Source organism: Strongylocentrotus purpuratus, unplaced genomic scaffold (assembly GCF_000002235.5).
Source record: "Strongylocentrotus purpuratus isolate Spur 01 unplaced genomic scaffold, Spur_5.0 spur5_scaffold_5, whole genome shotgun sequence".
Lineage (NCBI taxonomy): Eukaryota > Metazoa > Echinodermata > Echinoidea > Camarodonta > Strongylocentrotidae > Strongylocentrotus > Strongylocentrotus purpuratus.
In genome coordinates this window covers 20654749-20682395 of record NW_022145611.1, presented here as the reverse complement: position 1 = coordinate 20682395, position 27647 = coordinate 20654749, and the positions used below count along the sequence as shown (strand labels likewise).

General features: G+C 39.5%; 3 protein-coding genes across 3 annotated transcripts; all 3 read right to left on the bottom strand.

The window, feature by feature from the left end:
- Nucleotides 1-216: 216 nt before the first annotated feature.
- On the bottom strand, nucleotides 217-4943 carry LOC100890825 (gem-associated protein 6-like). The gene is made up of 2 exons (XM_030999588.1): nucleotides 4770-4943; nucleotides 217-1892 (listed from the first exon to the last, which is right to left on the bottom strand). The coding sequence occupies exons 1-2, from the start codon at nucleotides 4934-4936 to the stop codon at nucleotides 1508-1510; spliced, it is 552 nt and encodes a 183-aa protein (XP_030855448.1). The 5' UTR covers nucleotides 4937-4943; the 3' UTR covers nucleotides 217-1507.
- A 903-nt stretch (nucleotides 4944-5846) lies between these two features.
- Nucleotides 5847-18150, bottom strand: LOC100890745 (putative epidermal cell surface receptor). Its single transcript, XM_011684443.2, has 11 exons — nucleotides 17914-18150; nucleotides 17108-17283; nucleotides 16477-16666; nucleotides 15766-15975; nucleotides 14179-14388; nucleotides 13529-13742; nucleotides 12867-13015; nucleotides 12288-12424; nucleotides 9536-9716; nucleotides 8712-8923; nucleotides 5847-8027 (listed from the first exon to the last, which is right to left on the bottom strand). The coding sequence occupies exons 1-11, from the start codon at nucleotides 18134-18136 to the stop codon at nucleotides 7941-7943; spliced, it is 1989 nt and encodes a 662-aa protein (XP_011682745.2). The 5' UTR covers nucleotides 18137-18150; the 3' UTR covers nucleotides 5847-7940.
- Nucleotides 18151-18205: 55 nt separating this feature from the next.
- On the bottom strand, nucleotides 18206-26220 carry LOC105446972 (kielin/chordin-like protein). The gene is made up of 7 exons (XM_030999123.1): nucleotides 26112-26220; nucleotides 25302-25462; nucleotides 23532-23676; nucleotides 20226-20468; nucleotides 19373-19588; nucleotides 18567-18776; nucleotides 18206-18249 (listed from the first exon to the last, which is right to left on the bottom strand). Exons 1-7 carry the CDS (start codon nucleotides 26218-26220, stop codon nucleotides 18206-18208), a joined length of 1128 nt encoding a protein of 375 aa, XP_030854983.1.
- Nucleotides 26221-27647: the final 1427 nt, after the last annotated feature.

The following is a 27647-nucleotide window of genomic DNA, read 5'->3' as shown; positions in this document are numbered from 1 at the left end:
CTTTTTGTTATCGTTCTGGTATATATTTATCATTGTTTTCAGATGTGATTCGATGTTCTAAAGCCACTCCGAAAAAAGATTTGGTTTAGTTTGTATATCTGGTTTATCTTCTGATTTAGAAGTGAACAGGATCATTTATCTAAGGGTCTAGATGTAGTTGTAATAGATGCTCTACAAACAGCAGTTCAAATGGATAAACACGACATGATACCATTATATACTTAAAATATGTAGTTTATTGAAATAGCAATGCTTGAAGAAATACAAATGTATAAGGCCTTATTTTGGATGAGGTGATAATAACTACATTGGGGAATCACCCAGAGTATCAATAGTGCATTCAACAAAATATACACATACATGTACTAGCAGAGTGTGTTTCATTTGAGATCAGAAAAAGAAGAAGTGCATAAAAAGGTGATCTTGAGACTTTGATTTAATACAAATCCATTAACCATACCAAGCAAGTAGTCACTGGCTCTTTGCGATGTCAATTATTGTACATATTGTATTGGCAACTTGGTACTGAAAGTGGAGAGAGAGAAACACAAAGGGTTATATTTCATACAGCATTCATGTTAATATCCCTTCCAGGCCCCTCCTACACCGAGCACTCGCAAAACGCATGCCGTTTGCGATTTATTTGGCGCAAAATGTTGTCAGTTCTCATCTGGTCGTGCGACACGTTTATACTCCCTTGGCAATGGGCCCGACTTCTACATGAGCATGTATAATGCTTATGTAATGAAAAGGCATTCTTTTTGCCCTTCCATAAGATTATTAACATTTCCATTTTTTTTTAATTCAGCAACATTTTAGTAAGCATTGTTAGGTCAGACCAGGGACAAATCTTGTTTTTTATGTCTAGGGCAAACTTTTTTTCTGGAAAAGTATGTTTACATTTTGAATACAGTTTATGGCCTCATTTAATAAACTTTCTATCATAATCCGAAAGCAGTTACAATGAAAGTTCGCTAGCTTTTACTTCATCTAATCGCAGACTACCTCTTTTTGAAACCTGTTATGGAAGATAGTCAACTGGATTTCCAATCTTGAATAGAGAAGAGTATTATTTAAATTTTAAAACTAAAACTTTAGAGGGTGAATAAGTAAATGTACTGATCAACAATATTGTAAACTTCAGTTCAGTTTAATACATGTAAGGCAATTTAACAATATAAAGTCAATGTTTTCAGTCACCTGATCAACCATAAAGACTTCCAAAGAGGAATTTTTTTAAGTCAATGTAACGTTGCATCTGCAATGCTTCTTATGAACGCCTGCACACATGCTTTGATGATCCCATTCATGCAGTTTTTGTCCAAATCATTGATCACCTCATAAAATATACAAATATACATGTGTACTTGGAATTCTTCAAGTCAATGTCATGTTGCATGCGTCATGTTCCTTTATACAGTACACATAATATTCTTGCAAATGCAGTTTTCTGTCCAAAAAATGCCATTAAGACCTAAGACGCACCAGGACATCCTTCAGTCCAATGTCACGTTGCATCTGCCATGTTCCTTATGAGAGCCTGCACACGAGCCAAGATGATCTCGTTCTTGCACAGGCAGTTGTCGGGTTCATACGGAGGCTCAATCACCAGTACATCCGATATACTCAAGGAGTCATTGTCTTCTCCACATTCTTTGACTGGTACCCTGTGAAGTTTCAGCCATTCCTTCAGTTTCTCTTTTTGGCTCGCTAGTTCACCCGCAGACAGGGACTGAGTCTGGGTGTCACCTTTGAAGAGTCCATCCAGTAAAGCTTTGTGTTTGGTTGTATCATTGTCTAGAACGGTGATGTCGGTAATGCTGTGTCCCATAATGACAGATAGAGGGAGCTGTCCATCTGGTGAGTGGCTTTCGCATTGAGCCAAGATGATGCTGTGATGCAGATCAGATTCAAGAGGGATTGAGAAAAGAATTTGTGTAAATTTATAAAAAAGAGTGGAAATCATACCCATAAAGCGCATTATACGGTAGCAGCGTATTTATGGAAGTTCCAGTCAGAGGTCAACACCATTGTACCGAGATTGTAAAGTCACACGCTACACGTGAAGAGGGAGCTGAGCTGTATCGCTCTGGTAAGATATTCACCAATATTTTGTTATTTTTACCTTCAATTTTTAATGTTTGTAGGCAATTAGGAGTATAAGTGGCATAAATTTCATTGAGGCCACTGTCCAATATTCGTCGGGTGCAGGAAGGTGTGATTTCGGACACATTTTAGGGTTTGTTTACATGCCTCTCCGTAGGCATTGAATTACATTTTTGGCTTAACTTTACTCTTTACGACTTTAGATACGATGTACCCTATGAACGTCTGGTCAATTTTGGTGGTGGGGAATACTTAAGTAAAGTTGCTCCACGATTTTTTACATACAATTTCATACATCAACTGAACTCTCTGGCAAATGACTAACCTATCATGAAAGTCGACACAAAAGTCACTCCAGCAAAGCATAGAGAGTCAATGCTAATGCGTATTGACAATGCACAAAAGTGACAGAACTGACAAATCCTTTTTCCCATCTCCCATCATTGAATGGAACCATTTGGATGAAAACACCATAAACTCCACATCAACCAGCACATTCAGGAAGGCCATTGACAGAGCCTTCTAAGTACCCCCGCGCCCTCTCTCTCAACCGATGCGTTTATGCCCAGAAGGGCCCTGCATCGTACACATCCAGATCCAGATCTAATTTCAATAGGCCAGTTTCGGCGGTTACGTAATGCGCGGTTACTGTAACCAAGCCCGACAAGCTTTGTCAAATCGCCATTTTGAATCTGTGCATTGTGTATTAGAATGTCGGTTCTTGCCGTTAAATTGCATTCATATCTTTCTATCAAAACTGCGTGTATATATATGAATTTCTGTTTTGGCCGGAAATATCTTCCGACTTGCCATTCATCAAGCTGAGTTTCAGGCAGCTGCAATATTTTCTAAGAAAAAGAGGAGTTTCGACTAAGGTATACACCCGAGAAAAGACTCGTTAAATTAGCGTCCGCAGTAGCGGACTAGCCTGCCCGTAGCCCCTGACCTACGGGGTCCGTGTCGCTCGGTAGACATGACTGTATGGGGAAATTACAACGGGCAGGATTTTCGTTAAGTGAACTAGTTACATACCTCCCTTAAGTTTGACGATATTCCTGACTTTGGACCTATGACGTATTCAATTATCTAGTAGAGAATATGGCGGACCATGCATTTATGATCGTCGAAAACTGAAGGCTTTTAAGAGTTTTGAAGACTTTCGATTGATATTTCCCGATGGCCATAGATAATAGATTATGTGGCCTGGAGAAGCTCGAGTACAATCCCCCCTCTAGTTAGCTCTCGGCAGCTCATGATAGCGACTTGTGACTAGATTATACAGGTCAAACCGACGCAAAAAGACAGAACATACCAACTTGAACAAAAAGAAAAAATATATAAATAATAAACAAATAAAAAGTAGAAGTCTAGACTAGATCTAATAAATATAATAACAATTTTATTTTTAAATGTTTTTTTTTTTAAATAACAATAATTTCTTCTTGAAGGTCCGGTATAATTGCAGTTAAATACTATTAACTTTTATTTTATGAAAATCAAACTTAATTCCTAATCTTATTCTAAACAATAAAATTATTCATCATCCTGATTCTTCTTCCTTGCCATCATAAGGTTTTTTTATTATTACTTTTATTATTCCCTTTTTCCATTGCTCTATCGTTCTTTTTCCTTGTTCATTGTTTTTCTTCATTTTTTCCGTTCAAAATTATTTGTTTATCATTATTCATCATTCTTATTCTAGCTCTCTGTCATCGGACGATATTATTTTATAAATATTATTTTAATAATTATTACCTTTATTGTCATTATTTCTCGTTGCTTTTGTTAATAATATTGATTCTGCGGTCAGTGCTTGCTTCTCGTTAGCCGTTTCTTGTCCGCCTTGAAATAGTCCGAATCGAGGCGTTTCACAAACATTTTTTAATCCGTAAAATTGCATTTCATTTTGAAAATGTGAATCGCGCCTACACGAACACGAACACGTGGTACGCGCGCACGCTTCTGCAAGCAGAGGTGACTGTGTGTGCGAACGCCGAGTGGAAAATAGTTCATCACTTCTTTCATTTCTACGTCCAAATTTGTACTCAGATTCAAGCTAAGGTAAATGCAAAATTGAATGGAAATTACCGATATCGGCTAGCTAACTTATATTTTGGTGCTTCGCTTTCTGTTTCATCACTGGCTTTCAAGCCAATGTCGCTTGTATCATCGACCTCGTTTTTCTTCTTTTTGAGGGGGTATCGTGCGCTGCCTGTACCGGGGACTTGGCCGAACAGGTTTAGCTGCAAGATGTGAATCGCTAGTTCTGTACCAGCAATGCTTTTCTATTATTCTTGCCTAAGACTCAGCGATTTTAAAGATCAAATGTATGAAGAACAAAATCACATCTCAAAGATATTTAGTATTCAAGTTTGAAACTGCCTCCTTTTTCTTCTCTCTCTCTCTCAAAATAGCGAAAACAAACGATACAATCACACCTATAGCGAACACAGTCATGTATGGTATGCATGCAAAGTGTAGTCTGCTACGCACCGCGAGTTCTGCTTGTCCGACCCTCCGATTACGTAATGCGATTTAAAGGTCTCTGAATACATTACGAAACTGGCCTATTCCAATCCAACTCATATTTCGGTATATGGGACTGTTATCAACATTGGGTTTCACGTGTGTACTAGTACTGCTTAATCAAGATCAATGCTTACCTTTGTGAAACTGGATCTATAGTATAAATCCATCCCTCATATTGATATTCCGTGACCGCACATATTCTAACACGTTTGTAGATAATACTTTTGAAATGAATTGGGTCCATCTGTCTGAATTCATCACCTGTTATCACGCTCACATTTTCCTCCATGGGCGCCGCCATGTTTGATTTGATTATTTTAACAAAGTTGTTTTACGCCATCTATGGTTCAGAACAATATAATGAAGAAAAGCGAAAAGGGTGTTCACAAATAAATGGAGACTTTATTGATGAACCTTTCAGAAGTTCAATACTTATCTCATACTATCAGTCAAAGTGCCTAGTCATAAAAACACAGAATTCCCATGTCTCATTGTAGTTTATCATTGTCATACATCTACAGATTAACTTTTTGTTATCCGTCTCTGTCTCTCCAATCTCCCCGGCCCGCCCCCCCCCCCCCCCTCTATCATTTTCTTTCCAATCATTATTGTTATCATTGTTATTCGGCCCTATTATTATTATTATTATTATTATTATTATTATTATTATTATTATTATTATTATTATTATTATCATCATCATCATCAGGGGCAGATCCAGGGTTTTTTCCCCGAAAAAAACAGGATATACAAAATTTAGAGCTAGAGGGAGAACCTCAAAAAGCTGAGAAGAAAATTCCTTAAATGTTCAGTCTACGCGTTCAGAAATGCCTCATCATGTACCTTAGACCGGCATCTTACGGTCTTAAGTGGGCCTTAAAGATTTCGCGCTCGCAATTTCGTATATTTCACCCCCCCCCCCCCCTTGAAAAAAAAACCTGGATCTGCCCCTGACCACCATCACTACTATTAGTATTACAGTATTTCCCCCTTCTTTTAAAAGGCTTTTGCTGGGGGAGGGGCACTTAGTTTAAATGAATATTGGGGATTCGTCGGTAGGTTTAGTGTGAAAAAAAAAAAACAATCATCATAATCATTCATAATCGTCATTGTCATCATCAATATCATAAATCTGCAACTTTTGAGACACAGCACACAAGAAAACACACAGGATTGTCCGAAAATGAAACAACAATTAAACAAATTACTCATTAACAGATCATAATCTATCAAATTTATGATATTATGAGGAAGAATTTACAAACAATGCGAAACAATTAACACAATGCAACATGTATTACAAGTTTGAATTTGAGCACATTTATCATCATAATTATCTCCCGAAATACCTAACAATTGTTTTTATGTCTTAGCTATTTCCTATATTGCATTTCTCTTTAAGTTATAAAACATGCTTTTCGAAGTATGTGTCGCATGAACTGTATCGTATCTATTGAAACATTAAATAATTTTAAATTATATAAGAACACTAATTTGAGAAGTAATACATTATACAAAAGGATTGTTGGTCACAAAACATATAAATAGACAATCTTCAATCAAAATTTAGAGTTAGTCAACTCCCAACATGTCTCCAGGCAAGTTTCTTCCTTAAATGACTTTAAGTCAAAGTACCGATAATCTATCACAATGAAAGTACTATAAGCAGTAATAAATAAAGTCTCCGTTTGTATTAATTTCTTCATATCAGGGCAACCCAATGGAAATTGGCGATAACAAAATGACATGAATTGTATTTATTATTATTTTTAGTATGGATTAAATGTTCAAATGTTCTTAATTGCTATTTCAAATTTAATATATTAAACATTTTGTTTCAGCTCTTTGCGTCGAAGAGAGTGTTGAAATTCATGTACAGATTAAAAGAGTGTACAATTTTCCCCCATGTTGGATTGCCCATTAATCATTAGCCTCATACGTTGAAATATAATTGCTCTAAAAATCAATTAAATTTCTTTGAATACACATTATCTAAACAAAACATTATTTTTAATAGTCGGTAAACGAAAAGACCTGTAACCACTAGTTTTATCAAACATAATAAATCAAGAACTTCAAAACTTTCACAGACAAAAAAAGGCAAGGTTAGTGCAATCTAATGCAAATAACTTCGGATAATTCGAACACAAGTCATAATTATCTATGAAAACACTAACAAACAAAAATGTAAATATGCTTTCTTTCAAAATATTTACGTCACTAGAAAATTCGAATCACAGTCCTTAAGGTGTGTATATCACATTACTATATAGCAAAAGGTTTACAATAATTTAGACCGGCTAAATATATTTTTTCAGAGGAGAACAAATATTTCAATATTCCTCATGATTATCAAACTCCGGGATATGATAAATAGAGCCTTCTTGCGGGTAATAAAATGCATCAATAATGGGCAAGAAAAGTTCTAAAAAATAACAGTAAAACTACCAGCTATACGAGATGTTTTCGTTTATCAAATTGGTATTGATTAAAATGATTTGCATGAACATCACAAATAAACAAAATATTACATTTCTTTAATTCGATATTAAAAAATGATTTAAAGCGATTAGTACTAAAATATCACATGGTAGGCCAATACAGAATTTCTCCATACAAATCTATCATCAAATCATCATCCGGAGAAACAATTATTTAGATAAATGATATAAAAGCAGAATTTGAGATTCCACATGGATTATTAATCTAAAAAAGTTTCCTGAAGGAGTAGACGTTGATATAGATAGATAGAGAGAGAGAGAGAGAAAGAGAGAGAAAGAGAGAGAGAGAGAGAGAAAGAGAGAGAGAGAGAGGGAGAGAGCACACACATAAAGAAAAAAAGAACCCTCTGTGCTTTGTTCAGCTGAATTTCCACATGATCAACAATGAAACTGAATCAAAACCTCTTTGCCTGAAAACCTCTGATCAGTTCATTTTGAGTGCTATAAAAATGCGTTAGAGTTGCACTTACACAAACTTATACATGAGACTCGGATCTATTTCATTTATTACTCTATCAAACTGATGTTCTGCTGCATGCCTCACTCGTCGACATTACTGTCATTTTAGTTTACCGGTAGCCTTCATAAATATAACAAATCAAACCGCAAAAATCTTCTGAAGATACGTCGGGTTGGATTTAAATAAATAAATATCAGTAATGTTCGTCTTTGACGAATCGGAAACTTGGTGTCAAATATTGAAACCTTTAGAAAATGGAAATCTCTATTTATGGCCTTCTGTTTTGGCATTTGGCAACGCCATTATCTGCTGCTGCAATTAATTCGCATCAAACATTGCTTCATTCAAATGTCCAAGAGTTCAGCCTCGCTATCTCTTCTTCCGCTTTCCAGCAGACCAGCGTCACTAAACCGTCTTTCGTTAGGCTGTTCCTGAATATGTGTAGACAAAAAGGAGAAGAAAAAAAAAGACATAGAAAATTTGAGTAAGATAAATCAACCTCAAGGCACGGATCCCCGAATTTTCTCCTGTTGGTGAGAACTACTTTTGTATTGTTATTCATTACATACTATTGAACAGAAAAAAAGATGTGTGATTTCGACTGGCAAGTGACATTCGTCCATTAAATCTACGAAATCGTCAGAACATAGTCATGATGAATATTCTTTAACTTGAACTCAGCTAAGTGGCATCCATTTTTCATAACATGTCAATATGTTACGATCGAACCTTTATTCAACACAGAAAATACCCATACATTTATAATAATAAATTATGACACAAAAGACTTCAGTCCATATCTAAATATGAGCGATCGCTGCTATGTTTGATACCCAAAATTACTATGGACGAAAATGGCATATCTCTAACTCTCTACACAGTTTACAAAATTAACTATCTCAATGGATGAATTATATTTTCACCCAATAACGTAAGAAACGACAGTGAATGCATCACGAATAATAAGACAAAAGCCCAGAAGACGAGTTGGAGGAACTAGGCAAGTCGCCTTCTTTAGGACATCTTTTACAATGTGTTCTTGTCTTCTTATCCTATTTTATCTCGATCTCTCATTGGCAGTTTTAAGCTTCCGTTGTAAAGACATCACGACTTACATCGTTTTCATGCGTTCCTTCGTAGACGTGTTCGTAGTTCGATGGTCTGAAGTTGACCGTTGCGTTCCTCCCGTAGACGTCGTACCTCTCTGAATGCCTCTTCTTAATTCTCACGTAGATAAAAGCGATGACGACCACGAGGAAGACACACAGGGCGATGATCGTACCGACAATCGCCGACATGGGTGACGAAAGGCCTCTTTTGCGCTGAACTGTAGGAAGATAATTATGAAAGGGAAGGACAAATGAAACGTATATTTTACTAAACAAGACTTGACGACTTTATAACCAGACACTGTTGCCTGTATGCAACTTACTTCCGTCGAGTTTCGCTTCGCGTGTTCCAGAAGAAAATATATATTTTACTTGAGACTGCGAACTTGAATCATCTTAATAAATAACAGTATTTTTAGTTTCTTATAAGTTTTGCATTTAACCAAAGAAACACAAGAACGGTATTTCAAGATGTGTCCCTCCATGGAATTACAGATATCGGCAACTTCGAAATTTTATGCAGACCATGGTCAAAATAGAGAGAAGAAAATTGATGACCTATTTTCGCTTGTTGGCTTGTTGGGAGAAAGATGTAAACATCTATGAAATCCGACCTGTTGTCGGTAAATTTGGAAATCTGACAAGCCTCTTTTTCTAGTCTGCAAATTTGAAAATCGTCTTTTTGTCCTTTCTTTTTTGGAAGATTTCGAACCAACCCTTGTCGGCTTATTCGCTCCAACACCTTTATTCTAAATTGTCTAGCGATACCCCTATACATTTCTCTCTCACTACTAGTACTACTACAAATAAAAAGTATCGAATGGACTTACGATCAAATAGTTTTTGGGTGGTAATAGGTACGGTCTTGGATCGTACTTCTCGAGTGACGGTGTCGTTGTCCCATAAACCGAGGAGCTGAATGTGGTACGTCTGTCCCTCCGTCAGGTTACGAATCGTGTACGATAGAGCCGAACGCTCTACGATCTCTGACTCTAACACTCTGCTCTCGTCCTGATGGGAGATAAGTCAAATAAGTTGATAAAAAGATGGGGGTAGTTAAAGAAGTATATAAAACATAAACAGAGAATTTAAAAAAGATAGAATAAACAAGTAAATGATCGTGGTACATCTATTCTTCAGTCACGTTACGACTCATGTACGATATAGTGCCGAACGCTCTACGATCTCCAATTCATATTTAAAGGCTCTCATCCTGCTGGCAGAGGATGAAATAAAGATGATGGAAGATGGGAGGATAGGGAAAGGAGATTATAAAACATAAAATGGGGGAAAAACAAGAGGGAATAAACGAAGTAACGATGGTGGAACGTCTATCCTTCTGCCATTTTACGAATCATGTACGATAGAGCCGAACGCTCTACGAACTTCGAATATAATACTCGGCTCTCATCCTGCTGGGAGAAGATAATGTAAAGATGACAAAAGATTGGGGGATATTATGATAGAAAAGATTAAAAAACATAAAAATGGTAGATATAATTTATGAAGGACGGAATAAGGAGAAGTCGCGGGACATCAGTTTTTCCGTCAGTTTTCGATTTATAATAAGGTGTAATAGAACCGAACTCTATAGGATCTCGGATTCCCAAATAAGCTCTCATCCGTTTGGGGGGGGGGGGGGGTAGACAAATGAAGTTGATGAAAGGAATCCATGACACATGCTCCGACGAGAGTTACTCAGCAAAAAGCGACAATTGCTCCGCGACATTGCTCCGACGTCAAATGCTCCGCAGACAATGGCTCCGCCGGCATTTGCTACGCCAACATTTTGCTTCGCCGACAATGGCTACGCGACAGTTGCTCCGCCGACATTTGCTCCGCCGATATTTGCGTCGACATTGGCTACGCCGACATTGGCTTCGCCAACAATCGCTACGCCGACAGATGCTCCGCCGACATTTGCTACGCCGACATTTGCTTCGCCGACAATGGCTACGCAGACAGTTGCTCCGCCGACATTTGCTCCGCCGATATTTGCGTCGACATTGGCTACGCCGACATTGGCTTCGCTGACAATCGCTACGCCGACAGTTGCTCCGCCAACATTTGCTACGCCGACATTTGCTACGCCGACACATGCTCCGCCGACAGTTACTCCGCAAAAAGTGACAATTGCTCCCCGACATTTTGCTCCGACGTCAAATTCTCCGCCGACATTTGCTACGCCGACATTTGCTACGCCGACATTTGCTTCGCCAACATTTGCTTTGCCGACAATGGCTACGCCGACATTTGCTCCGCCGATATTTGCGTCGACATTGGCTACGCCGACATTGGCTTCGCCGACAATCGCTACGCCTACAGTTGCTCCGCCGACATTCGTTCCGCCGACATTTGCTCCGCCGACATTTGCTTCACCGACAATGGCTACGCCGACAGCTGCTCCGCCGTAAGTTGCTCTACCGACGTTTGCTCCGCGGATAATTGCCCCGCCCAAAAAGTGCCCCGTAAAATACAAATGCTCCGCCGACAATACAATTGCTATTTCTGATCCAAAATTGCCCCGTTGAAGACATGAATGCTCCTCTGGCAATAACTAGTGACAAATGCTCAGCCGATTATTGCTCTTCCCCATAATGTTTGATTTAAAAATTAAAATCAAGTTTTATAGCTCCTTATGCAAGTTCTCCACCGAAAGATAATTACTCCGCTCAAAATCTGTTTAAATGTATTGCTCATTGGCTGATTTAAAGCTTAAAACTCTCTCTCTCTCGCTATATACAATCGCTTACCGAAAGGGAATAAATATTACCTTGAATATTGTGCCCAAGAAAAAAAAATCACTATTTGGTGAAACAAAGTCTATTACTTAAAAGCTTTATGTACCGAAAAAAGGATTGCGTCTTTCCCAAGGTTTATCCCTTTTTTCCATCATGATCGGGGAATTAAAACGCACCCCCTTCTCAAAATGCTGGCTACGGCCCGGAATAACAACAACAAAACAAGTCAAAAGAAAAAAGAAAATAACCCATGGAAGAAGTATTGTCGGCGAAGCATTTGTTGTCGTAGGTGGCATTATTTTATCTTCTACGGGGCAATTTTTAGGAGGAGCAATTGTCGGCGGGGCAATTGGCAGTAGAACAGATGTCCGACTCAACTCTCATTTGGACGGGGGATGAAAACTAGGTAGTAAATGGTGACGAAACAGGCGAGAATGGAATATTGGACAGGAGAAGAACCAAACAAGGATAAGATTAGAAATACGGATTGAAAACGACGAAAGTAAGACAACTAATGCAATATATCAAGACAAGATGAAGAATGGGTAGTGAAGATGAAGAACGAGTAGCGACATCAAAGAGGAAGAAGAAGAGAATTACAAAAAGGAAAATGTGTCTCGGACAGAAATACAGAACAAAACGAAAAGGGAAGGGAAACAAATAAACAAACAAAAAGAAAAGAGGCAGAAGAAATTATAAATAACACAATATCACGACTAGGATGTAATATTAATGTAAATAGCTCAAATGTAAAGTACAAACTACACCAAAACTCGGGCAAACCTACAGACAATTTGCAAAACTATGGTCTTACTCACAAACATTCCAATTTTCTAATCACCTTTGACACCACCATGAGCCGCCAGCCGACAATATGAGAAACGATTTCTCGCGGTAACGCCGACCACCTGATGGACGCCGTGGTCGTAGTGACTTCATAGATCTCGATGTCGAACGCGTTTCCGGGGTATGGTATAGCTGCGGACAAAACAGTGATGAATTTAAACAGTAACAAGGGTTGGAGAAGAAAATTTACGACATTGACAACAAACTTAAGATAAAAGTAATTGTCATATAACCTATTACGCAAATTTTGTTATTTGTTATATTTTCTGACATTATAAAAAGAGGTGCATTTAGGATTAGATAATTATCATCATAGATTTGAAATAAATAATCTTCCGAATAGTTGTTCAGAAAAGTAATCTAAATAGCAAAACTTACGTTGCCTTGTGTTTTGTACCTTAAGACCTGATAAACTCTCGGGCCAACAAACTGGGACAAAAGTGTCAAGAAACGTTCTGACAGCTTCGGTTATGAAATTAAAGAGCGAGTACGAGTTATCTTTTCGTTCTACAGCCCCTGAAAGAGAAATGCTTACTTTGTTAAGTCGGAGTATTTTGGAGAAGTTAAAACTTACATGGTAACCAGAGTGTGTCAACCTCAATTTTACTGGTCTGTAGATGGATGCCGACCTGGGCTTTTGAAGAACCAATCAAGACAACAAGCTGTACGACGTAGCTCCGAGCTGGGCGCAGGTCCAGGATCGTATATTTTCGCAGCTCAGGCCTAAAAATGAATGAAGCGGAGAAGTTTTTTCTTATCCATTCAATTTAAGAGTATACATTATATCATTCTAAAAAATCACAGGCATAAACTGGGGCGAAATAAGACTAAAACTTGGCATAAGAAATTTAATTCGACCGGCTGGTTCTACTGAAAGGTTTTCTTCAGTTTTCGCCATCTTTTTATATATTTAAAACCAACCGATTTGCATATCGAGTGACCCTCAAGCCAATATACAGTTTCTAGGGCCTTTCGAGAAAACTCACAAACTCCCGGATCCGTTTACGGGCGAACCCCCCCCCCCCCCCCCCCACGATATTCTAGCCATGCAGATCAGACACTAAAACTTTCAAGATCCTTTTGCAAATTTATGGTTGTTTCCATTTATATCTTGACAGGAAAGCTTCACTTCATGAAAACAAAGTAAAATAATTGAAACGCCACCGCTGGCATTAAGGGCTGTTTCATTAATCCTTGATACAAATTAAATATTGGTGAACTGTGCTCTTATATTACCTGAAGGACACTGTACTATTCCATGGTGTACCACCGTACGTAAGTTCCCTGTATTTGAGACGGAACTGTCTGATATACTGTCTCTGTAAGTCCGTCAGAGCGGGCCATCTAATGGTCGCACTCCTGGCCGATGTGTTGGTTGCCGAGATGTTGATTAGAAAGAAGGACAGGGGCAATGGAAGAGGCTTGCTGGCTAAGTTGGTACTTGGTGGAACTACAGCAAAAAGGAAAACAAAAAAGAAAATCGGGAATCACGAATTGAAAGTCTTCTTTCTCTTTTCTTACGACCTTTTATTAAACACATTTGTTGAGGCAGTTTCTACAACCCTTTTTTCAGACATAATATGAAGGAAATATTTCGATAAAGTCGACCATACCAGGAGTGACGAAAACGAGCAGATGGTATCATTGCTGTACAACATTAAGTAATTTTGTTCTTCATTTCCCGAATGTATCATCAATATCTGAAGATGAAACAGAGAAAACCTGCGCTTCACAGTCTGTACATAAACACAGTAAATACTAAAACTGGCCTCAACTCTAATTTCAAACATACTCAATCACGCGATATGGTCATAATTTATTTATTAATCAGAGGAATAATAATCTTAACAGTAACTAAAAAAATAATATTCTTGAGAATTACTCACATTCGTAGCAGACCCATTCCAAACAGCAAGTATCAGCGACGCGGACCTGTACGGGGTAGGGACACTCTAGCTGTCGGGGCGTGGCCGTCGTGCTGTTACATACATTACGGCATGACACTGTCCCGTCGTCACAGCGGCAACGCAGGTCACATCCTTCCCGCCATTCCATTCCGTTCTGGTAAATCTTGTTGCTATGGCTGCAGTCACCGTCTGTAAAATGGAAATGGAATGTGATATCAAATACATCAACAGCTTCGTCCCAGGACCCACATTATCAAAGAGTATCAAGTTACTGGAAGTTCGTTTGGGTATCTCAGATTCTTATTTGTTTGTTATTCATCAGTTTCAATCAACAAAGTGGTAGGTTACTAGAATTCACAGACCAGGATTATAATACCCATTACAAAAGAGGTGTCACTTTGATTGCGTTATTTCTGTATCTAACTAGATGGAACTTCGACTGCGCGCAGTCGAAAATGATGCCTCCGTCATAGAGCAATTTTACAAACCAAAACAGAAGAAATTTTTCAAATTCAAGTTCAATTGTAATCCATTAAGAGGTTCTCAGAATATCGTGATTACAAGCAATTTCTCATATACATATATGACCCTTTGATCTTTGACCTGATGACCCTAAAATCTACTCAGTTCATTGGCTCTGCAAGATGTCCTGAGTTAAATAGTAATCCATCTGTCAGTTCTAATGAGAATGCGTTCACAAGTTATTTTTGGATACATAATGAGCCCATGACCTTTGACCTCATGACCCATGAATCTACTCAGTTCATTGGCTCTGCAAGATACATACATGATCGAAATTTGGCAGGAATCCATCAATCTGTTCTAATGAGAATGCGATCACAAGCTATTTTTGCATACATAATGAGCCCTGTGACCTTTGACCTTTGACCTCGTGACCCCAACATCTATTCAGTTCATCGGCTCTGCAAGATACATACATGACCAAAGTTTGGCAGGAATCCATCGATCGGTTCTTGAGATAATGCGATCACGAGCTCTTTTCGCATACCTAATGAGCCCTGTGACCTGTGACCTTTGACCTTGTGACCCCAAAATCTAATCAGTTCATCGGCTCTGCAAGATACATACAAGACCAAAGTTTGGCAGGAATCCATCAATCGGTTCTTCAGATAACGCGATCACGAGCTGTTTTTGCATACATAATGAGCCCTGTGACCTTTGACCTTTGACCTTGTGACCCCAAAATCTAATCAGTTCATCGGCTCTGCAAGTAACATACATGACCAAAGTTTGGCAGGAATCCATCAATCGGTTCTTCAGATAACGCGATCACGAGAACGGGACGTACGGACGGACGGACGGACGTACGGACGTACGGACGGACGGACGGACAACCCGAAAACATAATGCCTCCGGCTACTTCGTAACGGAGGCATAATAAAACTTTACTTGCATAGTTTTCTTCTGCGTTCATTGTGATTACGATGTTACTCTACAATGGCACATAGATAAGTTTAAATATACGTAATGTTTCCACTGAATTATTACAAATTATTACAACTGATAGAAAGGTACGCGTTTATAAAACGAATACTATTTGCCTACCGTTTGGAAAACATCGCCACTCCGGACAACATTCGCCCTTGATGATGACCTGTCGAGGATTGGGACAAAGGTCAGATGCAATCACTTCCGTCTTGGGGCAAAGTTCGCGACAGATGGTTCTACCGGCTCGACACTCACACGCTGACTCGCAGCCATCATTGAAACGCTCGCCATGTTTGTAAACGGCATCTTTGTAAGTACATGGTTGTGCTGTAAAGAGCAGAAGTGAACGAGCAAAATTCTAATCATTGAACATTTCAGCATATTTTGACGACAAATATTGTTAGTTGGATAAAATAGAAGTGATTCAGTTTCCCGAAATGACTGCCGCCTCTTGCAATTTGGCACGCCAACGTATATTATACATCACATCGTTACTATTGCAAGTGTCAGGGACTAAAATAGAATCTTGCAATTTGGCACGCCAACGTATATTATACATCACATCGTTACTATTGCAAGTGTCAGGGACTAAAAGAGAATCAATATATAAACCATCTTGAAAAGAATATAAAAATAAATGTCCGCATCCGACAAATTTTTACGGACTCCAAAGTGTCATCGTAAAATCAATGACATTTTGCTTCATTATACAGGGCTACCTACCATTACGAACGAATGGAACAATCGCAGTGCGGTAACGTCGTTACGACATAATTTGGACACTACAATAATATTGACTGTCAGAAGGATCAGTGCGGATAAACTTACGTTCATTTTCTGATGTAGTAACAAGGAAGATATCCGTACTGGGTAGAGTGTTTGGCCATCGAGGGGCCGGCTGAGAGTCCCCATCGTCTGGGATACTGACCCTGATCTTCAGGTAATATGTCGTCTCTTGCATCAGGTTATTAATCTCCATCATGATGTGGCCGCGAATCTCCACGCCAATAGGGAAATCCTACAAAATCAAAATCACATGAATGGTGTGATTCAAGTAAAAAGCTTTCCCGTTAAATTTGTTGAGAGGCACTTAAAAGTTGTTGAAAAGGCATTTTTAAACATTATTAGATAAATTTATTATGTACTCTTAGCCCTTAACTTCAATGATCATTTGCGGCAGAAATTCCTTCTTTCCCGCATTCAACCATTGTTGACACTGTTAGAGTGCATTGGACCAAATTTTATGGGGGAGGAGGGCGCACAAAGTTTGCTGACCAGTTTCCCGAAACAAAAACATCTTCAGCTTTTTCCCAATTTAAAGACATAGGTTGCTTTATTTGCCGGCAACTATATTCAGATGTAACTCAGATGCCTCTTGATAGAGACCGGGTAGTTAATCGAGCCACTAACAACATTTCCTTATCAGATACAGAGACGATTCCTTCAAGTTTTTGCCCACCTTTCGTAGTACTCGCCAGTCATCAAGCGTGACGTTTTCAGACCTATTGGTGTAGTAAATGATGTAGCCATCGGTCATTGCTCTCAGGTCCGTGTTGGCAGGCGGCGTGAACCCGACAGTAACGGCCGTCATGTTGAAGGCGAGGACCGATACATCCTGGACAACGTTAGGACTGTCTGCAAGGGGGTGGGGGCAATATTTGAAAAACATATTAGCTCCATCAGGAGTTAAAAGACAATCTAATTGGTTATAAAGCTATAGAACAAATCTCGGGAATGCGGTGCGAGCGCTAGCTACCGCATGCCCTTCTCATAGTTGGCCAAGTTGGGTGCCGAGAAACTCGGCAAAAGACATTTTGGGTATTTTGAATGTGTTTTCAAAGTTAGTGGGTCATTAAATTTACTGCTACCAAAGCTATAAACAATCCGAAAGTTTGTGTTAAAACAATCCACGACTTACTAGAAGAAGAAGCTGGCACCACACTTGAAAGGGACCTTAGTGTCAGAATCGCATTATTACTGCTCTACTTCCGAATTTTTACATTACAAAAGCTTTAAAGAATTATCAAAAAATTGGACAACCGATAGAATACGTGAGAAAGAGTAACATCTGACGAACAGTCGTTACGCGAGTAAGGAGAGTCATGGATGGACAGTTGTTACAAGAGTGTTATGAAATGAACAATAGAGCTGTACAGTCCAGCTACCTCTTGGTGCCATACTTGTATATTTGGGGCACCGTTTGGTCCAGATGTGGCAAACATAAAAGTGAGAAAACCACTGCAGAGTTCGGAGCCTAAAACCTACCTGCTTTCGGATCGTGACACGCAATGACCCGGCAGCAGTCGGTCTCCCTCAGCTTGGTAACAACAGGACGGGGACAGAGTGGGGTCGGTGATGGCGGCGATGGTTCGGCACACATGGGCATGCACATCAGGGTACCCCGGTCACAGAGGCAGCGGTTTTTACAGCCTTCATCTATCCAGTCACCGTCAGCCATGCTGATGTTCCCTGAGGCACCGCGGTACATGCATCCGGGAGCCGCTGGTTTCGAATAGGAACAGATAGAAATGGAGAGAATTGTAAAAAGAAACCTCCTTTAATGTCTTGGAAATTCTCCGTTGTGGATACAAACCTGCTCAGCTGTTCATAGACGCATACAATGCGATATGCACTTACAACGGGATTGTATTTGTAAATCAATGATTGACTTTTCATGACAAAAATGAGAAATCCAGTAGAAATATGGTTTCCTGATATAACAAAGAATAAATTAGTAGAGACTTTTCGCTCTTCTGTCCTTGTTAAAGGTGGTCAGTAACTCACAGAAGGAAACATTTCACTGTTCTGAGCGCACTTTATTTCCTGGACGGGCTCTCCTATATTTAATCCTGCGTTCCATCAATTAACTCATTTCGATATGATCGGAGGACCTCCGCTAGAAAAAAGACTTTTCTTACCGGGCTGTTCACACTCCCACTGCAGACAGCACTCGCCTGGTAGCTGAACGCGCGTGGGGTTAGGACAGTTCACAGTGGACACGGCAAAGCTGACCGGACATCTAGGGACGCAGCGCACACTCCCGCCAAGGCACTGACACCGCATGCTGCAATCCACGTCGAAATACTCCCCGTCTTCGTAGGTGTTGCCATTCAGCTCACATGAGTTGGCTATTATTTTGTAAGGAAGAAATAGGTTTGCTTTTTTAATTCAGAATTATTCAACTTATCATATGCATCGACATCACAAACGTCCATGGACCAGTTCTAAACAAGGTGTTGTCAGTTTTCCGACGAGCAAGAAACAAGTTCCCAGATCTTCTTTTTCCATCAGCCTTAGGGGAAAAAAGAAACGTCCTGACATTCACAAGTTATATTGTTGGTTTGTTGGCAGAAGATTTGAAGGAGATCGATAACGTCGAGCTCATTAAACATGTCACAGATTGCTCAGCTTTTTTGGACTCGGCAAATTTTTTGTTCGATCCACGGTTTTTAAAATAATCATTATGACATAAATCTTCCAAACCATTAGCAATCCAACAATTGGTGAACTGGTGACGAAGTAAGACAAAACCCATCCAGTATTTAATACAGTATTTTAAAAATCTCTTCTACACTTTAACCTGAGTAAAATTGACAGGAATTGAATCAAATACCCGGTACAGAACATGTGAGTAGATTTTCGACGTTTTACAGTTTTTAGACAAAAAGAATATCTTCAACTCGGAACGTTCAGTCGAGTAATTTAATCTTTACTTTCTACTTACGCGGAGGAGGGCACGACCAATGGGGGCAGCATTCCCCTTCTGGCGGCTCAAGGAGCGTGGGATGGGGGCACGTCTGGAGGTCTGGTATCATCTGGCCCGCATCAGGACACCTACGGGTGCAGTCTGATACCCCGTTGTCGCAGAAGCATACTTCATCACATTCGTGGTAGTAGGTCTCCCCGTGGACTCGGAGCACACCACCATCGTTGCAATCGGCTGGTAAAATGAACAATAATTGTAGGAAACTAATATAAAAGTCATGCGGGTTGAATATTGATTGTTTGTAACCTGACAACATTGTCTCACCAGAACATCAGTGTCACACACATTATCTAAAAGCTATTATCGTGTAGTATTCGTCTTTCGTAACTTCTGTGAGATGGAATTCTGAAAATTCTTAACTTGATTACAAAGGGGTTGGCAGAAAATGAGATATTGATATAATGTTAATATTTTATAAGGTATTTATAATATTTTATGAATTTTACTGATGTAAGGGAGGTAATCCATGAATTTCTTCTCTTCCTCTGTTCATCTTCAAAGGCGACATTAATATTTTTGCATCTTTGTCTGCTAAGCGCGGGACTCGAATCTACGGGTGTGACAAAGGTCATGAAAGTCAGACCGACGACCCGATTGCACCACACCGCCTCTTGAACAACTCAAAACTTAGTCAATTAATTTATTCTACTTTACCACTTTTATTCTGGTGGCCAACGTAAGGAAACATACATCTATGAAAGCTTTCTGCCAAGGAAAGAGAATGACATTCGAAAACTATGCAGTGACAGCGAGATAGTTTCGGTGCAGAAATATTTATTTACAAAAAGCACATTACAAAAACGTCCTATACCTGGTTGAATGGAATCGTTGGAACCCTCTTCGCACTTGATCATGGTACAGCACTCCGGGTCATCCGGGTGGGGTTCCTCTCGGCAGTTCACGGGGTTGATACGGACATCGGGTTTAGGTGGACAACCCCTTGGCCTACAGATCCAGGAACCCAGGAGACAGTCACAGACCGAGTCACAGGACTGGTGGATTGTCATGCCTTCGTCATAATGCCTGCTGTCGTGTTCGCAGCCACCTAGTGGAGCTGTAAACGGATTGCAAAAGATGGCGAGTGGAGGTTGATATAAAGGTTAAGAAATGTCGGTTTAATGATGGTAAACCTTTGGGAACGTAATCATGATCATAAAGACTTTCGAAAAATAAAATCAAACAATCTTACTAGCCTTGTCCTGAACATGATTTTGTTTGCCTTGAGTCGATTTTTCGAGGGACTTCGCAATCGTATTACTATTAGTGATAGCGGTGTACCGAAAAAAACGTTTTTAGTGTTATCAATGTCTGCAATCGAATTTGGATTGTTCTTGTCTTGTATAAAAAGGCTACCATGCTTGATAAAGAAGCTGTCCGTTAGGTTCACCTTCTTGATTGTCTGAATAAATGGGATCAACCAGTGACATGGTTAGAGGTGTAGTAGGGATTTTTTTATGGGGGGGGGGGGGGGGGAGGTAGTACTCCCAATACTTTACATTTTGAAATTTTTTGGTGACTATCAAAATTTGTCGGTACAATACAATACGTACATGTCTTTTTGCTGGTCCAAGTGATTGTTCATGAACATTCCCATAATCCAACCCAAACATGAATAAAATCACTCTCATAAGAAATCCAGAAACGAGTTTTTCGTAAATCTCAAATGAAATAATATGTACTCTAACCAAAAATATCGTAAATAATTAAAGTTCAAAATATTTGTGGCAATATTATCCTAAGTCATATCATATCGCGGTTGGGTCACAAGGCATAACTGCGGGATAAAACTGAGGTGCCAAAATCAGGGCCAGTCCTGAAAATAATCCTTGTTTTCATCAAACCAATGACCAGTAGCCGTCATTGCATCAGCCAGTCGTTAAGCGGACCCACATGCCAGGCCAGCCCCACTGACCGATCACCAGAGGCAATCACAGCGGGAAGACTTGACCCAAACGTTTCAAATTTTTAGCCCTGGACTTGAGGTCAGAGAGACCAATCACTGACCATGATCCCACAGCCTCTAGACACGACACAAACTGACCGGCACGTTTATGGCAGGCACTCAATGCCATAACGAAATATGTATCTTTTTGTCAGATTCATTAATCTGATCAGTCTTTGATAACAATTACACATAATAGCTCCATATTTTGAGTATTGATCAAACAAAAATCTGCTGTTTAAGAAAAAACATCAGACAGCGTGCTGACAAAATAAAATAAAACAAGTCAGCCGTCCCTATGTAACCAAAACATCTATTGAAGATCCTTAAAAAAAACATTTGATAGAAGTTTAAAGTCTTCTCCTTCTACAGCATATCACGAAGATGAACTAAAGATTGCAAGCGGTGTGAATGGGATACTAGTAGTGGGACAAGGGCATTACATGCCTCAGGAGTAGTTCCTGGAAGTTCTCTGGATTGCCATATAGACCACGAAATACAGTTGCTGGATTGCAGGGTTTGATCGCCTTCTTTTTGGTCAAAACTGTCTTCAATACAAATGAAATATTCATATTTCCCCTTTATTTCTTTGTTCCATTGTTTTTCCTTTCCTTTCCTTTCTTTCTTTCTTTCTTATTTTTATTCCTTTTTTTATAGACCGATTTTAACACAATTCTTTATGGCATTAAATGCTTGTCATATACGCGCCAGGGACACGCATTACGTATCAAGAGCTTTTGATCCTGAACGCGAGTCTGGAGACCCTAAGGCCTAAGAGAGTATAACTTGACCGATGTAGGTCACGACTTTTCCTGTCATAACTTTTTAATGAACCTGTCTCGGTTATTGACAGGATCTTGACCAAGCAGTGGCGTAGCGAGGGTCAAGACAAGGGGGGAGGGGGGGGGGGGCACTGGTATAATAAGTTAATCGAATATGGGTTCCTACTACGCCTAAATCAGGTACCGCTAAGATAATTGATATTCCTAGATTCTTCCCGCGTTCGTTCTTTCCCTTTCCCTTTCTTTGTCATTTTCTAAGAAGGGCAGGGGGGTTCCCCCAAAGACTCACGGTGCTACGACAATATGACCGACTATACACGACCAGAACACCCCTGATCGTTTGGTATGCCTTGATACTTGAGTCTACTAATTCCCCCGTTTATACCACATCTGGCTCGTGACGTCTGCACTCATCATAACTTGGGGTTGACTTATTGTAAAGAAAACAAAAATAATCGAAACTTTGAGGGGATGAAATGCACCTGCCGGTCTGTATCGGTGTTGGTCCTACTCTCCTTCGGAAAGATTAAGTTTAGCGCCCATCAAGCAATAAATGTCTTTAGGGTATTATGAGGATTTGGGGATGGAAAAAACACCGTTAAGGCTACGCATTCTGGGTCAAGAACTACTCAATCCAAAGTTGACCCGCTTAAGAAATAACTTTTCAATTGAGTTACTGTACAATGAAATTTAGATTACTTTAAATGCTGCACACTTAAAAATATTGAAAAATCAAGAAGGTCACTTTCCTTAAGTTTTTGTTTTGGGAATCGTAATGGGAATAATGTTAATGAATATAGCAGCATAAAGTCTTTGACCTCTTTCCAAGTTTAATTTTGTCTCGTCAACTACAAAATAATCTACAACTGTTACATCACAACGAAGTAAAGTAAAGTTTACATGGAATTTAAACAACGGTTTAAAACGATTAGTTCAACCAACATGATCCCTATATAGTCAGGGGGTATACAAATTAATTGATATGCAGAAGTCATCCCGTTTTGCAAGTTCTACATCCCCTTGGATGTGGAGCGGCAAATCTGTATCATGCCGCAGCAGGAATTCGGACAAGGATACATCATCTAGCGCTCGCATGCATCAATTCACTCAACCACGAGACCCTTATATTATGATGTCATCATCCTGATAAATAATCAAATTACAAAAGAAACACGGGTGACATTGGACAAGAATTAAAGGAATAGCATATTTGCAATTTCTAGGAAAATAGTAATAGTAACAAAAAAATAGCAATGGTAAAAAAAAAAGAAGAGGGTCACCAAATGACCTGGAATCTTATTCTCGTACTATTTTGCAATACAGGGACAGCATATTTTCAATTTCTACGGAAATAGTTAAGGTCAAAAGCATGAAAAGTGACCTAAAATCTCACCTGGCGTTCCTGTCCGATGTAAGGCTACTTCTGAAAGGTGCCCTTCTAAATGTACGCCACGCCCTGGAATGCGATAGCTCACCCGGAAGTAATAATCGGTTCCGTCTTTCAAATTTCTAATGGATGTGTGTGTTTCGTTTCCCGCCTAAAAGGAAAGACAAAGAGTAAGAAAGAATGTAAATGAAAATGATCATCATTAAGATAATTGAACAATTTTATATATTTCTGGAATTCCCTCTATTCTATTGAATAATGTGGGTACATAATCCATACACGAGCTCTGTAAGTCTGTATCACCGTGATTCAAACCAAAGCTAGATCGTAATACATGTACCATGTGTGTGTTGGGGGAGGGGGACTGAGGCGGGGGGGGGGGGCAGTGGGCTCAGGTATTCCCCATTTACCACAAAGAGTGATGCCCGTATATGATTCTCTTTCTACGGGCACTTTGCTGCATGCATTGCACTTTGAGCATTAATACCACTTATATCTCTATCCCAACATAACAGTTGCGATGAGTCTACCCCACCCCTTCCCCCGTTGTTCATGTCTGCATTTAAAGTTTGTTAACAAATGCCATAAATGACGTCACCACCATTTGTTATGAAAAAAGAGCCATGCTATAAGGGATTCGGAAGGAAACAATTTGAGCTAACAAATAACTAGATAAATCATCCAAAAACCGCAAACATTTCTGATGTCACCTGTTGACTTTGGAAATATACGTTTCCGAGCGGGAGGGAGGGTAGACAGAAACCAATGACCATAACACGCTTATCATTCGCGCGCTTTCTTCTCGTCCATCACTGTCAAATTCGTATCGTCTGCGCGCTCAAGAGACCTACAATGCGATATGATATACTTGCAGAAAAGTGGAGAAAATAATGTTTTTTATTTTTTAGCGTTGGAAGGGCTCGTATATCCCGACACCTTAGGGAGGAAAATTAACGCAGAACGCATGGACCGGGGCGCGGCGGATGAAATCAGAGTACCAACAGGGTGTTTGCACGATGATTGAGAAATTAACTCTCTCGTCGTTGATTCTCCATTTTGTCGCGACCCCTACATGCTCTCAGTGACCCTTGCTTCAAGTGAAACCGAGATCGGGTGCTTGGTATGCGGCTCAATCTTGTTGCCAATCGCTGATGGCTCGCTCTTTTGATTGAAATCGATGGCATGTAGTCATTGTTTGAAGGATTGGAGTGGACGATTTATCCTTGGTACATTATTTTCAAATTATTGTTTGGGTGTCATCGTTATAATAATTCATAAATAAGCTAAAAATCAAGATTCGTAGATAATCCTTTGATCGTAATTATCATGCCAACTTCTATAACTAATTCTTAACTTTTACTACCACTACTACTACTACTAATATGATGACGGCGACGACTACTTGCAATGGCGTACCGTGGTTCCTATTGAGGGGTACTGGCGTCAGGAGGGGGGAGGAGGGCACCGGTAATTTTTAGGTGGATGAAATGCAAGAGAATAAGGTCATATTGAATAAGGGGAGGGTGCTGGAGTGGTCGTATCACCACATTTCCACATTACCTTTTTTCTCGTCCTTTCGTCACCCTCTCCCTCTCTTTCTTTTACCCCCCCCCCCTTTCCCGCCTCTTTCCCCACTTTTTTTCTTCTTCAGAAAATGGTGGTAAGGTGCCCCCGCGTACAACCCGTAACTAAGCCACACTCTGCTCGATTGTAATTTCATCTTTTCATCTTGAATAATCGGGCAGCCTTCATAAAGAATATCAAAGTTCGACAAACCTCAATTTGGCCCAGCCAACTCTGGATATGATTAGAGAATGTTGTCGTATAATAGACCACATAATGCCCTTGTGTGGATGTACCATCGATCGGGAGAAATGAGTTCCAGCTCAGATTGATGGAATTGGCCGTTGAACTCCGCACTTGAAGATTCATTTTACCTGCATAGATGGACAGACCAATGGTTAAAGGTGGAAAGAGAGAAAGGGAAAGAGAGAGAGAGAGAGGAAAGAAATAAATGATAGAGAGGAGAGAAAAAAGGGGGTATTGAAGAAACGTAAGAGAAAAATTAAATGACTCTGGAAACTAAGAACGTTAGCTTTAATGACTTCACTATCATTATAATTATATTGAGCAAAATATCATCAACAGTATAAATTATTTTGATTAGTCCTCTTTATAAATCAGAATAAAAATTTCTTTTGATTAATCTATTTTCCCAGCGAAACTAATACGATCGGATGTTGTAACAGTGTTGGTTATGGCGGGTGGTGGTTGAGGTGGAGAAAGGGGAGGGGTGCAGGACCGGGAGAGAAGGGCATAAACCAATAACGCCTTTGTAAGGCGTTTGAAGGCCATGCTTTTCATGGAACATTTTTTCTCTGATGTTTTTCCACACTTGCATAATTACAATGATAACGCTCAAAAATTATTTTTCACCTCTCCCTAGCACTCATCCTTCTCTTTAAGTTTAAGTGGCGTTATTAATACGCATCTTTATTATCATGAGGGTAATGCTAACCCTCCTCTATACTTCCTCCATCGCGAACGCATCCGCAAGACCAAGTGAATCAGAATGATGTGATTGACTTTCTGCCATCGACCACGTCATGGTTGGCCAGCTCGAGCAGCCTTGAACGCTGTCTTCAAACCTCACATTCCCGCGTTCCGCCTCGCCGACGGCAGACGGCAATGCCATTATGCGCTATCGATAATGCAATGTTTAAGGAGCTAATAATCTGGGCGCGAAAAGTCAGTGAGCGCGAGCTCGAGTCATAAATTCATGCAAAATGCTCATTCAATAATTTCGATTTTTGTTCGGTGGCTTTCTGCGGTCTGTAGGCCTATTAGTTAATTCCAAACACTCTGCAAGATCACAACTCACTTAAAATTCGCATTCAATTAAGTTTGCATTGCAATGTGGTTTCATCCTAATTATAATGGTAAAATAATGGTATCAACCGTTGCCTATTTGAACTACTTTAGGCCTATATCAGCGGGTTCTAGAAAAGGCAAAGTAAAGTTATCCATCTGACTTAATTAGATGAATCATGAACGTTTCTACTAATACGTTATTCATTATTAGTTTTTAAAGTTAACGTATTCACAATTAAGTAAAATTGCCTAAATTAATTGTATTCAAAACAATACAAAGAAGGAAGGAAGGAAGAAAGAAAGAAAGCCTCGTCTATTATGGTCTTATAAGTTACGTGGTGAAAAAAAAAACCAAACCACTTGAAGATGTACTTAGTCATACTGCTAATAGTAAACACATATTACTGAATCTGATCGGTCAATATCTTTATTTGTTACAACATTTCTAATCCTGCTCTTCCGAAAACAAGATATCTTGTGTAAAAAACGAATATGCTTTTTATATCATCATAACAATAATAATTTACTGTATCTATTTCAAAATACGGGAATGATCTATTACTTAGAATTAGAAAGTCTTCATCAGTTATTACCTTCAGAAAGGCCTAGAAAACACTCTTCTTCTTTTTTGCAGATTGTAGTTTTAAGATTTTTTTCCTTCTTACTATATGTATTTTTGTTTAAAGAATTTATTGTCAGCGTTTTGGGCCTCATGGGAAAAGCGCGGTATAAGTAATAATAATAATAATAACGGAAATTGATTATAGCGCATAATAACTAGCTTAATTTTCTTTACATTAAAAAACAAAAACAATAATGCATTAACATCCATCGTATCAGAACATAGAGAATACACGGGTATATAATTCAATCAGAAATAGTAACATAATAAGATCATGTTCTTAAAGAGTCCTCGCTTTCGTCATGAATTAGGCCATGAATCTGGGCTCTTTACTCTTCGCCATCCATCCATGTGCGAGGTTGTCAACAACATCAAGAGAAGATGCTGGGTCAAGGAATACTATGAATCCTTGGTCTGAAGTAATCCCTTGATTCAGGGTACATCCGTCCATGTCTCAAGGACCCAGTCAAGCATGGCGGGCCCCTGTCATCACGTCAAGCTTCTTGGGTTTGGGATGTAAACACCATTACTGTATACATCCGGGAACCATGGGTTCAGCCAGGGCACAGGCGTATGGGCACTTGTTCATAATTGGGGAGGGGGGCGGCGGCCATACGCCCGTGCCCTGA

Bases quoted from the DNA above. Each gene is read 5' to 3' on its own strand.
- LOC105446972 (XM_030999123.1), bottom strand. From the start codon at position 26,220: ATGGCATTGCCGTCTGCCGTCGGCGAGGCGGAACGCGGGAATGTGAGG. The intron at 23,677-25,301 runs GTTTGTCGAACT...CTTTCCTTTTAG, and splicing joins GTTGGCTGGGCCAAATTGAG to GCGGGAAACGAAACACACAC. The intron at 18,777-19,372 runs GTAAGTAGAAAG...ACAAAATAATAG, and splicing joins TTGGTCGTGCCCTCCTCCGC to CCAACTCATGTGAGCTGAAT.
- LOC100890825 (XM_030999588.1), bottom strand. From the start codon at position 4,936: ATGGCGGCGCCCATGGAGGAAAATGTGAGCGTGATAACAGGTGATGAA. The intron at 1,893-4,769 runs GTAAGCATTGAT...TCTGCATCACAG, and splicing joins ATAGATCCAGTTTCACAAAG to CATCATCTTGGCTCAATGCG.
- LOC100890745 (XM_011684443.2), bottom strand. From the start codon at position 18,136: ATGTACCGCGGTGCCTCAGGGAACATCAGCATGGCTGACGGTGACTGG. The intron at 14,389-15,765 runs GTAGGCAAATAG...TCCATTTTACAG, and splicing joins GTGGCGATGTTTTCCAAACG to ACGGTGACTGCAGCCATAGC. The intron at 9,717-12,287 runs GTGATTAGAAAA...ATCTCCCATCAG, and splicing joins GGCTCATGGTGGTGTCAAAG to GACGAGAGCAGAGTGTTAGA.